Below are 13,843 nucleotides of genomic sequence, written 5' to 3' on the forward strand. Positions count from 1 at the left end.
ATACAGTATAAAAAATATCCTGATCTGTACCTATATCGGAGTGGCTCCCGATGCTTAGCTGACTCCTCGGCGTTCTCCTCTGCCCTGACAGCTCCAAGGGGCGCCGCTGAGCACTGCCGCTGAGGTCAGCCGGTGAGGAGGGGAAGAGAGGAGAGAGCCAATCGGTCACGTGATTCCCAGGAGCCGCTCTGATATAAGTACCGATCAGCATATTTTTTATATAACAGACACAGGGATACTTATTGTTATATTACAGAGGGGATGGGATGAGTTTATATTAGATATGAGAGCAGCAGGAGGGGAGGGGATGGGCACTGACACGAGCAGACAAGCAGGGAGAGGAGGACAGAAGACAGTGCAGGGCTGCAGATGACGGAGGCACGTAAACTGACCAGTGTCAGGGCTCAGCAGCCATGATCTACCGTGGTCATTTACAGAGGAGAGGGTAGAAACTGGCAGGATCAGCCAGGTATTTTAGGGGAGTGCTGTTTTACGGGTATTGCACGAGATTGCTACCAATTCATATTCTGGTACTTACACTAGCTGCATTTACAATACATTAATTATTGAACACAGAGATGCATTACTTTTTCTTTTTGCTGCAGCAGGCACTGTGGATTAATATCTGCAAAGTTTGCAGCAGATGCACTGAAGCGGTTGCAGTAAGTTTCCAGACAACCTACCGCACCTGCTTTTTGTTAACATTAGAAGGTTGGTAGGCTACCAGGTCCTTACTGAGAAAGCAGTAGGAAAGAAGCCGTGATTTCAGTGCCTCTCTTTTGAAGGACAAACTGCTCAGCAGTGCCTGTAGCTACAGAGGTTATTGAGGGCTTTTTACTGCTTGTTAGAAATATTTGCCTACAGCTTGGCCACAGGTTCACTTTACATTACTACATTACAGTGTGATCGGGGGTAGAAAAAATACTAAAGAGGAAGTGTGGGGGCATGTCTGTGTCAGGATGATCATTATTCTCTACAAGCTTTCCTAAACAGTTCTCTTCTAACACTTTCTACCCCACATATACACATATTATTATGGAGTATGCAGGCTTACAATGTAAGGAATGCTGTAAGATGTAAATGCTGTGCAAACTTTGTTGATGCTAGGCAGTTAAAGGCAGGGCAGCCATCAGGGGGGGACAGCCCATACACATGTAAGGGGCCCATGCGTTCCGAGGAGGGCCCGGCTGCCTGGGCCCCAACCAACAAGACCAAGTTGTTCCTGCTATAGTAACTAGCAGATGCTAAATTAGGGTGGACACGGAGTGAGCCAATATAGCTCACTTAGTTCCGGCTGCAAGAGGAAGGGGGAGTGATATTGTTTGCACTCTGCCTCTCCCTGCAGACCAGATGCTGGTTTGGGTGCCATGCCAGTCACCATGCAAGTCCCAGCTCAGCCGCGTGTAGCCTGCAGGAATGCTTAGTGCTTACTATGGACTGGTCTGGAGACAATTTGTTAGACATCACAATGGTAAATTGATTGATAATGTTGCTGGATGTGGGCCTGTGCTGTGACTTTCTCTTACCTGAATATATGGGGATGTCTCTTTGCTGGATTGGATTTATTTTCATATATTAAGTTGCAAGAGTGTTAAAATAGAAGTGGGTGCACTGAAGGATTTAGAGGGATGGCCAGTGGGTGGATTCGGTGGGACGGCCAGTGGGTGGGCCCTGGCAAGTGTTGGTGGTCAGGTCCGGGGGGGGGGGACCCAGGCCTAAAGTTGTGTAAGGGGCCCCAAAATTTCTGATGGCTTCTCTGGTTAAAAGCAAACTATGTTTAGGCTAGGCAGTTAAATAAGGGTTTCTCCTAAGAACTAAACACAATTTTGCAGATAGATGCTTATTTGCTGGGCTGCATTTTGAAATTAATGTAAACCTATCCTTTCAAACAGATTTAGAAAAAGCATCAAGTAAAACAGGTTGACAGGTCTCACCTTCACCTTCTTCCACCACTGCATGGACAACCATTGGATACACCTCTCGGTCCAGGTCAAACGTCAGCTAAAATACAGAAAGGGGATACATTTACTGTATGTGAATCAAGCATTCTGGAAAAAACATTCTACAAATGTGTTTTCACTTTGTCTAGTGACCAAAATGAATTTCTGACAGGTGCCTGCTTGTCCACACCCTCCTACTTCCCTTATATTCCAACCCGGTCTGTATGGTGGAAAGAGGAAGCAGGAGCTCCTGTGAGAGCTTGGTCCAGTCAAAACTTCCCGGCCTTCAGACCAGTAATTAGAATTTTAACATTTCCAGAAAACAACTACGTAGTTTATAAAGTACAAAAACCAAGGCCAGTACTGCAGGTAATGTGGAGCAATTAATCTTAAGATTGACAGTAGATGCACTGAAATGGCTGTCCCATACTGCTCTGCTCAACCTCCTAGCAGTAACTGTGCAATCTCTGAAGCCTTCTAATCTCTAATGCAGGGGGATAAGCAACCCTTCAAAGGACACATAGTGTTTCACTGTAGTGCCCTCTGACCCTCTTCACATCACCCTCCCCAAAAGTAGTGTCCTCTGGCCCCCTTTACATCACCCCGACAGTGTCCTCTGCCCCCCTTACAGTAGTGTCCTCTGCCCCCCTTCACATCACCCTGACAGTGTCCTCTGCCCCCCTTCACATCACCCTCCCCCACAGTAGTGTCCCCTGCCCCCCTTCACATCACCCCGACAGTGTCCTCTGCCCCCCTTCACACCCCCCACAGTAGTGTCCTCTCATCACCCCCAACTGAAGTGTCTTCTGCCCCACTGCCACCCCTCCCCCTCCATATCAGTGTCCTCTCTGCCCCCTCCCCCCCACAGTAGTGCTCTGTCCCCCCCTTCCCCACGCAATGTCCTCTGCTCTCTCCTCACATCACCCCCCCCCCCCAACACTGTAGTGTTCTCTTCCCCCTATAGCAGTGTCGTGTACCCCCCCCCCCGCAAAGCAGTGTCCTCTGCCCTGCTTACCATAACTGTGGTGTCCTCTGCCCCCCCCCCCCCCCACACACATATCAGCCCCCCTCCACTGTATTGTCCTCTAATCCCCCATAGCAGTGTCCTCTGCCCCCCCCCCCCTCCATCCCACAAAGCAGTGTCCTCTGTCCATTTCTAATCTAAACCCCCCCCCCCCCACTGTAGTGTCCTCTGTCCCCCCTCCAACAGTGTCTCCTCTGTCCCCATCACATAATTCGCCCCCTTCCTCCCCCCCCCCCCCCATATACATAGCACTGTGTTGGTAGCGTTTTATGCCTGAAAGTGTGTGTACAGCAGAGCAGAGATCAGGACATAGTATAGTGCTGGGTGGAAGGAGGGAGCTGCCGGAGTTAACAATTCATAATAACAAGCTGGTGATTGGTTGCTAGGACCACCTAGGAACCAATCACTGAGGCAGCTCCCGCCACCGCCCTCCATCCAGCACTATGCTGCCTCCCGCTCTCCACTCTGCAGTGAACATGAGAGCGGCGAAGGCTGGGGGGAGCCAGAGCAGCCTTCATGATCCACCTGCCAGTTCCCAGCAGTCGCCTGGTCTTTCTTGGTCAATTGCTGGATAATCCCAGCACTAATGTAAGCATTAAACAAAAATTGCTTCAGGACTCTGAAGATTAAATTTCTCCTTGTTATGTATACCGACAGGGGTCAATGAGAGCTTGTTGTAAAGCGTATTTACTATTTCCTAAGAAAACTGAATGTCAACGGCCTGGCAACAGGTTCCCTTTAAAATACCATTACAACTGAAAGATGAACTCTATGCCCACAACTGTAGGTACAACTTAAGTATGAATGTGAACCATTTTATCTTTTATATAAGATTTATAATTCTGTTCAGTCAGTCTTGTGATCAAGGTACACTTGATTGACAACACAGCAAGGTTGGGCAAGGTTGGTCGTGTCACTTTTACCCACTGCAGTTAAAAAAAAAAAAACCTGGTCAGTGACCCACTGAAGACTGCCGATTAGAAAATGGAGAAACTTAAAAGTGGAATTACACTGCATATGAACACCATAAACCAAACATACTATATAACCAGTTCCGGACCACCCTCCACAGGTATACTGCAGCAGGCAGCCCCTCCTGCGCGAACCGACGTAGGGGTACGGGGGGGGGGGGGGGGCGGTGCACTTTCGCCCTCACTAGGCAGCAGGGATGCCAATGCATGGGGCTAGCGGCCACGACTGCCGCTGGCCACCTGCGTTCACTCCCCGCTGAGAGAGAAGAATGGGCAGCTGTTGTAAATACAGCTGACCATTCTTCTCTATGAAATAATCACAGAGCGCCTGTGATCCTTCTATATAGGATCACAGGTCTCTATGGTCGTTTCACAAGCCCAACTCTCCACAGTTAGTAATCACTCCCCTAGGCTTACATTTAACCCCTTGATCACCCACTAGGTTAACCCCTTCCCTGCCAATGTCATTATTACAGTAACAGTGCATATTTTTAGCACTGATTACTGTAGTAATGTCAGTGGTAGCCCCAAAAGTGTCAAAGATGTCACTTAGGGGTCCGATCTGTCCGTCGCAATGTCTCAGTCCCGCTAAAAATCGCAGATCGCCGCCATCACTAGTAAAAAATAAATAAATAAAAGTGACATAAATCTTTCCCCTAGTTTGTAGAAGCAATAACTTTTGCGCAAACTAATCAAAATACGCTTATTGCGGTATTTTTTCACAAACAATATGTAGCGGAATACAAATTGGCCTAAAAGGATGAAAAAAATAGAATTTTTGTAAAATCTTACGGTAAAATTCTTTTCTCTAGTCCTCCGACAGTCGCCGCCCATTCATACAGTCTTCACAATTGGGCATTGGCCTTCTCCACAGGAGCAAGCTAGGCAGTAATTTTGTTAATACAACAACCTTAACATATAGACACACCCATAGGGGGCCGTCCCTCTGGCCAATATCCTCCAGCCAGTAACACTCTAATCCAGTTATGTAGCAAGCAGTCCATGAAAAACCGTTAACCCCAAAGAGAGGGGCGGGGGCGGCGACTGTCAGAGGAACAAAAATAATTTTTACGGTAAGATTTTACAAAAATTCAATTTTCTCTTACGTCCTCTGACAGTCGCCGCCCATTCATACAGTCTTCACAATTGGGACGTCCCAAAGCAGTGTAGATGTGAGGAGTGAGAAGACGCAACCTTAAAATAGGCGACGCAGCACCCAGGTCAGAGAAAAAAACTGAACTGAACCAATGGGGTAAGTAAAGCTCAACAGGAGCAAACCCAGGAAAAATGAAATAAACCCAATGACTAAGAGACAGCAAAAAAATAGCATGTCTCTTTAGACCACTGCCGCACTCAAAACCTTGCGGCCAAAAAGAAGCATCCGAAGATGCCAACACATCAAGTTTGTAGAACTTAGAAAAGGTGTGTACAGACGACCAGGTCGCCGCTTTGCACACCTGAGCCACCGACGCCTGGTGGCGAAAAGCCCAAGACGCACTAACAGCTCTAGTAGAGTGCGCCATAACAGGGAAGGGAGGAACTCGACCCTTAATCGAATAGGCCTGCACAATCGTCTCTCTGATCCATTGGAAATGGTTGCCGCAGACGCCACTGTATCCTTCCGAGGTCCCTCAGGAAGGACAAACAGACAATCCGACTTCCGGAAAGAGTCCGTGGCAGAAAGGTAAACCCTGATCGCCCGGACCATATCCAAGGAATGCAATGAAAACTCCTTAGGATGCTTGGGCTTCGCACAAAACTAAGGCAACACAATATCCTCATTGAGGTGGAAGGCTGAAACCACCTTAGGAAGAAAAGACTGATTTGGTCGCAAGACCACTTTATCCTTATGAACAATCAGATAGGGGAACGGCAAGACAGAGCCGCCAACTCAGACACTTTGCAAGCAGATGTGACCGCCACCAGAAAGGCAACCTTCTGTGACCACACTGGCAGAGAGATCTCTCTGATGTTCTCAAAGGAGGTTGTTGTAAAACCGACAGAACCAGATTCAGGTCCCAGGGAGGCAAGGGAGCCTTCCTCGGGGGGGGGGGGGGGCCAGATGACGCACCCCCTGATTAAAGGTGCAAATCAAGGAATAAGATGCCAAAGTACGATGGAAAAAAAATGGCCAAGGACAACAACTGGCCTTAGATCATGGTCAGCGCCAGGCGCTGATCCACTCTAGTCTGTAGGAAAGCCAAAACCCTCGCCATTGAAAAAGGAGCGGGGTGAAGACCTTGTGACTCACACCAGGCAAAATATGCCCTCCAGGTGTGATGATAAATCTTCCCAGAGGAAGCTTTTCTAGGTTTTAGCAAGGTAGAAATGGCAGCCGACGGGGCACCCCTGTCTCTCAAGACTTGGCTTTCAACAGCCAAGCCGTCAAAGCCAGCGACTGTAAAGCAGGATGGAAGAACCGTCCTTGAGACAGAAGATCGTTTCTTATTGGAAGCCGCCAGGGAGGCTCGACAACCATCTGCATGATGACCGCGTACCAAGACCGCCGCGGCCAGTCTGGAGCTACCAGAATCACTAGCATCCGTGCCGAGGCTAACCTGAGAAGGAACCTGGACAACATTTGAATTGGAGGGAAGGCATATATCGGCTGATACAGATGCCACGGCACCACTAACACGTCCGAGGCGTCCGCCAGAGGATCACGAGATCGAGCCACGAACCTTTCCACCTTTTTGTTGAGACGGGATGCGAACAGATCCAAGTCCGGAAACCCCCACCGGACAAACAGAAGGCAAAACACCTCCGGGTGTTAAGGACCATTCCCCCTGGTCCAGGGTCTGGCAACTCAGATAGTCCGACTGCCAGTTTTCCACACCTGGAATGTGGACAGCCGAAATCGCTGAAACATGTGATTCGGCCCAAGACAGAATCTCGGCTTCCCTGGCCGCCCGGGCACTCCTGGTGCCCCCTGATGATTGATGTACGCCACCGCTGTGGCATTGTCCGTCTGCACTAACACAGGGTAGCCCTGAAGCCGAGCTGACCAACTCAACAGAGAGAGCTTGATTGCCCGGAGCTCCAGGACATTTAATCGGTAGGGAGGACTCCTCCTCTGACCACGTCCCCTGGGCACAAATCGTGCCCAGAACTCCACCCCAGCCCGACAGGCTGGAATCCGTGGTGAGCGCCATCCACAATAACGGCCTGAAGGGTTTGCCTTGTGTCAGAATCGGTGACTGGAGCTACCACAAAAGATCCAATCTCACCTGGTGGCTTAGAGAAATCTTCCTGTCCAAAGACTGAGGATGCCTGTCCCACCTGGCAAGAATCTCTGCTTGCAGTTTTCTCGTATGAAACTGCACCTCGAAGGCCAACACCATCAGACCCAGGGACCGCATGCAGGTCCGAAGCGAGGCGAGATCGTTGTCCCTGAGGGACCTGATCTCATTCTGCAGAGTCTGGAGTTTGTTCTCCGGAAGGAAGACCTTCGCCTGAGCGAAGTCCAAGATCATCCCCAGGTGGGGGAGACGAACCGAAGGGGACAGAGCCGACTGAAAATCGATGGTCCACCCGAATGCCTGGAGAGTCTGAACCGTGACTGACAGATCCCCCAACAGAGGGGCATTCGAGCTCGACCTTAACAGGAGATCGTCCAGATAACCGAGGATCGCAATCCCCTTCACCCGTAGCAGAGCCAATACATGAGCAAAAATCTTGGTGAACACCCTTGGAGCCGAAGCGAGACCAAAGGGCAACGCCACGAACTGATAATGCTCCTCTGCGATTGCGAAGCGGAGATACCGCTGATGACCCTCGTAAATAGGGATGTGCAGATACGCATCTTTTAGGTCGATGGAGGCCATGAATTCCCCTGGACTCAGATGCCACCACCGACCGGATGGATTCCATCCAAAACTTCTGTACCCGCAAGCGGTTCAGTAACTTTAGGTCCAAAATTAGACGCACCTTGCCCTCTTTTCTGGGCACCGTGAACAGATTGGAGAAAAACCCCCGAAACCTGTCCTGTGCCCCGAAGGCACGAAAGGACCCCCGGTTAGTCTTAAAGGAGGGACCCTGCCTAGCGCAGGGAGATTTACACTTCGAGACTTGAGGCAAGAGAGTACTCTTACCCCCAGTAAGCCCCTTGATCAGCTCATCCAGAGTGTCACCAAAAAGACGATCCCCCCATAAGGGATGTCAGACACTGTCTTCTTAGAAGTGTGGTCGCCGACCAGCTTTTCAGCCAAATAATATGGCGGATTGCAAACCTGACCGCAGATAGACGTGCGACCAAAGGAGCCTTGTCCAAAGCCACGTCACACAGGTACATCACAGCCTGTGCCATTTGATCCAACATGTCCAGCACAGCAGCAGAAACCGACTCTGCTACCCGAGTGCGCCTAAGCACCTTGGCCCATTCTGCGATAGTCTGAGAGACCATCACTTGAGGCGAACACTGGTTTCAGCAGGAACCCGACACTATATACATGTGGCGGGAAAGCGTTTCCACCCGTCTATCCGCCGGGTCCTTAAACACCAGGGAGTCTTCCATGGGCATCAAGGTGGATTTATTCAATCAGGAAACAGTGTGGTCCCCTTTAGGAACCACAGTCCAGCGAGAATCAACCGAATCCGCAAAGGGATAATGGTACTTAAATCTCTTAGGTACCACCAGCATATGCTTAATGCGACACCTTAGGTCATTTACCGTTTCCTGAAACTCCTCGAGACAAGGAAAAACCTGACCCGACTTCAGGGCCTTGCGGGTCCCGAAGGAAACCCGCTTACCTGCCATGGAGGGCTCATCATCAAGATTCAATATTTTATATATTTAATATTTCAATATTTAAAGTCTCCTTAATGGAGCTAGTAAGTGCGTCTACCATGCTATCCCATAGGATGAATCCTCTTCCTCCACATCCGACTAAGAGGACGGGGACGTCATCTGTGGCAATCAATTCAGGCTCTGAGTCAGAAGATGGAGAGGGCATAGGCCGTTTGTTGTAACTCGGTCAGACATCAGCAGATCAACTTTTGACGCTTAAAGTCGCAAGTGCAGCAGATAAAGAGGCTAAGGAAGTGGAATCAGGAGTACCTGAACCACCAACTAGGTCTGTGGGGAATTTGCCATCCTGGGACTCCATATTAGCAAAGTGCAAAAATAATGACACTGGCCCTTTAAAACGGCGGTTCCCGCGGACCCCTATTGCAAACTGCACTACAGGTGGAGACCCTTCCCTTAACTAAAGCCACACTGAAAAAGAGTGCTAGCAGAATATAGCCAGAGAAAAACAGTAAAATCCCCCCGCAGTGTCCCTATACTTGCCACGCTGCTGAGAAGGCTGATGTGAAAGGAGGAAGTGACCTCACACCCCTAGAGGCAAAAGCCAGCCCTGAGCCACAAAAAAATGGTACCTGATAGAAGTTAATGGAGGAAAAGCACTTAGAAAATGGCCGCTGCCCAGAACAGGTCACCGGATACATACCGCGAGAGAGGAAGTTGCGGTTCCTAAGCCAGACGGACACGCTTGTTTGACTCTACTAATGTCAGTACCTGTTTTGTGATAATAAATAAAGGATTTTTGGAAAACGATCCTTCACTATAAGAGGCTTTTTTTCCCACACATGTCCTGGAATTGTCCTTGAAATTACCCTTGGAGTACTGATGCCGGTTTAAGCCCTTTACAACTTCTTTGGAGAGTGACCAGGGCAGGTGGAATTATTTAAAGAGGAACAGGGACCAGACCCCTGCTGTATGGGACCTAGCTCAGGTAAGCGCGGGACCTACTGGAAGGGGAGCACTTGATCCCTCACCTATACATCCACTCTGTGTCACCTCAAAAAAGAGCACCTTAACAAATTGGTGGACTTTGCACTTATTTATATTGCTTGGGACTTTCTGCACATTATATATATATATATATTCTTATTTTTGTACAATTTTTTCCTGCATTTTTATAGCATCCTCAATTCTAGTTTTAGACATTTTTAATATCTTTTGGCCTTATTGCACCTATTTGATCTTGCATTTTGTTTGTATTATAATCTATTTGCGGTTATATATAAAATTTTTCTCAATGACCTTTTCAATCAATTGATAATTTACATCACTACGGTTTTATCACACATGATTGTGTGAAGTTTCTGCACTGTAGGTGGTTCGATTTGTCTTAGGGCCCTTTCACACGGGCAATCCGATCAGATCCGCCTGTCAGTTTTTTAGGCGGATCTGATCGGATCCTCCATGCAGCTCTATGGGGCAGCGGATGTCAGCGGAGACACCTCCGCTGACACCCGCTGCCATCCGTGTCCGATCCTGTCCGTGAAATCTGGACGGATGGAAACCATATTTTTCCATCCGTTCAGTGATCGGATCGGAAAGGATGAGAGCGGACAGGCGGTCCGCTCTCATCCGATCCCCCGTAGAGGGCAGCGGGGGTGAGACACCTCCCTCTCCGCACTGCAAGCGGAGACGGAGCTGTCATCCGCCAGCTCAGCGGGGATCGCGGATCGATCCCCGCTGAGCAACACGGATCTGCCTACGGAGGCGGACCGTGTGAAAGAGGCCTAACTTTATTTATCTATATATGCTTTTTTCTAATTGATCTGGTAGATCAATTTCTCACCAGCACTCAGCACCTTTATACCATTCTTGGTTATTTATTATTTTTATTTTTTCTTGTGTTTCACATATCTATTCATATATTTATCACGTGGCACTTTATTGCACATGAATTTATGTTTTAATGTATATGATATGCACTACTGATTTATGTTGTATAGGACATAAATTTTAAGTGACGTGATACCTATTTATATATATATATATATATATATATATATTGCACAGGCCACCTATCTCTCTTTTTATCTCACATCAGTGTGAGTTCAGTCTGCACATCAGACTGGTTACAGAGCATTGAATAGTAACCTTTGACACTTTATTAGGGCTCTTTCACGCGGAGCGGACCGCATTGCGATCCGCTCCGGCACTTTATTTTTTTTCACGGAGCGGATGACACGTGTGTCATCCGCTCCGTATGTCCGCATATCATCCCATCCGTTTGCAGATGATATACGGACATAATGTAAGTCTATGGGCATTGCAGATGTCAGCGGATGACACCGCTGACATCCGATTTTGCTTCCTTTCCGTTTTTTGAACGGAGGAAAAATAGGGTTCTGTTCCGTTCCAAAAAATGGAACAGAACTGAAAGGAAGAAAATCGGATGTCAGCGGATGGTATTCCGCTGACATCCGCAATGCCATTGACTTACATTATGTCCGTAAATCATCCGCAAAAAAATAGGATGATTTGCGGACATATGGAGCCCGTGTGAAAGGGCCCTAACACACATTTTTTGATAAACCCCTTACTGGCAGCGCCAATCACTTCCCTTCTTTTCTATACAGATTTTTGGAAATGTTTATATAGGAGAATCAAAAATGTTTTTTTTTGGGGTTTTTTTTCCAGAATTGTTGCTCTTTTTTTGTTTATAGCGCAAAAAAAAAAAAAAAAAAAAAAAAAAAAAAAAAAAAAAAAAAAAATCGCACAGGTGATCAAATACCACCAAAACAAAGCTCTATTTGTGGGGGAAAAAAAAACTAATTTTATTTTGGTACAGCGTCGCATGACTGTGCAAGTTTCCGTTAAAATAATGCAATGCCGAATTGCAAAAAATGGCTTGGTTATTAACGGGGCACATCCTTCCGGTCCAGAACTGGGTAATTCATTTTTCATATTCAAAGCAAAGCCCCTAGCATTTCTAGCCACAGCTATCTTGAGTAGTGGCAGAGGATTCATGTAGCATTTACTTCATAGAATCCATCTGCCCTTAGCTCAGGCATGCTGGCAGGAGGATGTGCTTAGCTGAGAAAACCCCTTCTCTCCTCCTGAAGACTCTTGGGATGTATGACATCATTTACCCAGACCTGGAAACCAGAAAGTAGCTGAAGAAATGTGAAAAAAAAAAAAAGTATTATAAACTTTCCTATCTATTTACTAATGCTAACAGCATTATGGTTAAAAATAGTCAACGTGGATTGAGAGAGAGTGAAGTTCTGCTCATAGCACACACCGAAAGGTCATCACTCCGAGCGCTCCTCCCTTTAGCAAGGTTTCAGTGTTATACTGTCAACACTATGCAATGCAGTAGCTCCTGGATAACTTCCACAACTGCCTTTTCCTATCCCAGTCCTGCTGCATAGTGGAAGGCAGATTCAGGTACCTAGTATATTAATCTTATTTAAATACATTTAATACAGCCTGGTTATATAGTGATTTTGTACATTTGCGGCTTTAACGCTGAAATATTATCCTATCAGTACAATACGCACTATAAAACTTTTTGATTGGCAAGTCATTTTACATAGCACATGGAATTAAAAGGCAAACTGACCTCCTACTGCCAGCTTCTTCTCCCAACTACTTGATATGCATGCTCATGTCCTTGGTAGCCTGGGAGATCTGCCAGTCTATTGGTAGCCTAGAGCTAGCCCTACGCTCAGGAATCTGTGATCATTTAGAAAGAAAGACCTCAGCTGATCTCCTATTCACTTGACATGCAAAGCCTCTATTCAGTGAATCGCTGCCTACTGGGCAGTACAGTGCAATGTCACCTAATCTCAGATATACGTTTAGATATAAATAGTAAAGTCTACTCTGACCAAGGAACCTGTCTTCTGAGGCTCTGTGTCACAATCATTCCTGCCTTCAGGATTTTTACAGCTAGTCCAAACATTTGCATTCAAAACACTTCTTTCCATAGCTAGCTTTAGCCTGGGTTCACACTATTGTGAACACAGACATTGCATGTGATTCACACCGCACTGCTGTATAGATTACATGCGATGTCTGTGCGATGCAAATTCAGCCATACAGTTTGTTTAGCTGAACTCGCATTGCATTCACGTGAAAATGCTGCAGGAACCTTTATTTTTCCACACTGGAATCGGATTGCATGGGTGTGTTCACACCCATGCGATCCGATTTCTGTCCGAACTTACAGTTCGCACTGTGATCTGCGAACCGAACTGAGGGTGTCATTTACCTTTGTATTTACACCTGCAGTGGTTCGCAGAGGGCAGTGTGAACTGCCTGCGAGGGCGATGCGATGCAGGAACCTGCACTGGAATAGCGCTGGTTTCCGCATTGCAAAAGTGTGAACCCAGGCCTAAAGTGGAAGTAAACCCTCCTATTGTTTTCAGCCAAGGAAGCTGCCATCTTGGCCTCTGTTTAATCTTCAACTGCCATGATGCTGCACATGTGATCAGTTATGACACCAGCTATTGGATGGTTTGAAAGCTTGGTTGAAAGCACATCCAATGTGACAGTTCCATTCCCAGTATGTGCCGTTTTTTGAAACAGTTAAATCAGTGGGTTTACTTCTGCTTTAAAGTGATTGCAAACCCCCCCCCCCTATTTTTAAAGTTACTAACAAGCATGTTATACTTACTCTGTGCAATGGTTTTTCGCAGCCCTGACCCTCCTCTTCCCCCCCCCCCCCCCGAGTGCCCACCAAAGCAAGCTGCTTACTATGGGGGCACTTGTGCTGGCTCACTACCAAGCCAGATATGTGTGTCCATATACACACAGAGCACATCTGGGCCCCACCCACCTTCCCTCCTCACAAGTGATTGTAAAGTCTTGTGTTTTTTTTTTTTTTTTTTTAAATACCAACATGTTATACTTACCTGCTCTGTGCAGTTGGTTTTGCACAGAGTCCCCCGGATCCTCCTCTTCTCGGGTCCCTCTTTGCTGCTCCTGGCTCCTCCCCCCTGTCCAGTGCCCCCACAGCAAGCAGCTTGCTTCCATTCAGACACGGAGCTGCTGATTGGCCGCGCTTCTTTCTCTGATTGGCTAGCTGACTTTGAATGACAGCAGCGGGAGCCAATAGCGCCGCTGCTGTGTCTCAGCCAATAAGGAGGGAGAGTCCAGAGCGGCCGAG

At 47.6% G+C, this 13,843-nt stretch overlaps 1 protein-coding gene across 2 annotated transcripts in view; it reads right to left on the reverse strand.

Moving 5' to 3' along the window:
- Positions 1 to 13,843, reverse strand: part of RNF157 (ring finger protein 157) — a 225,198-nt gene that overhangs the window by 93,348 nt on the left and 118,007 nt on the right. For both annotated transcript variants that reach the window (XM_082272519.1, XM_082272520.1), the window contains exon 7: positions 1,935 to 2,001. In XM_082272519.1, the coding sequence (XP_082128645.1) occupies positions 1,935 to 2,001 (67 nt within the window). The remainder of the gene's footprint in view (positions 1 to 1,934; positions 2,002 to 13,843) is intronic.

Source organism: Pelophylax lessonae, assembly GCF_965119305.1.
Source record: "Pelophylax lessonae genome assembly, chromosome: 11".
Taxonomy (NCBI): domain Eukaryota; kingdom Metazoa; phylum Chordata; class Amphibia; order Anura; family Ranidae; genus Pelophylax; species Pelophylax lessonae.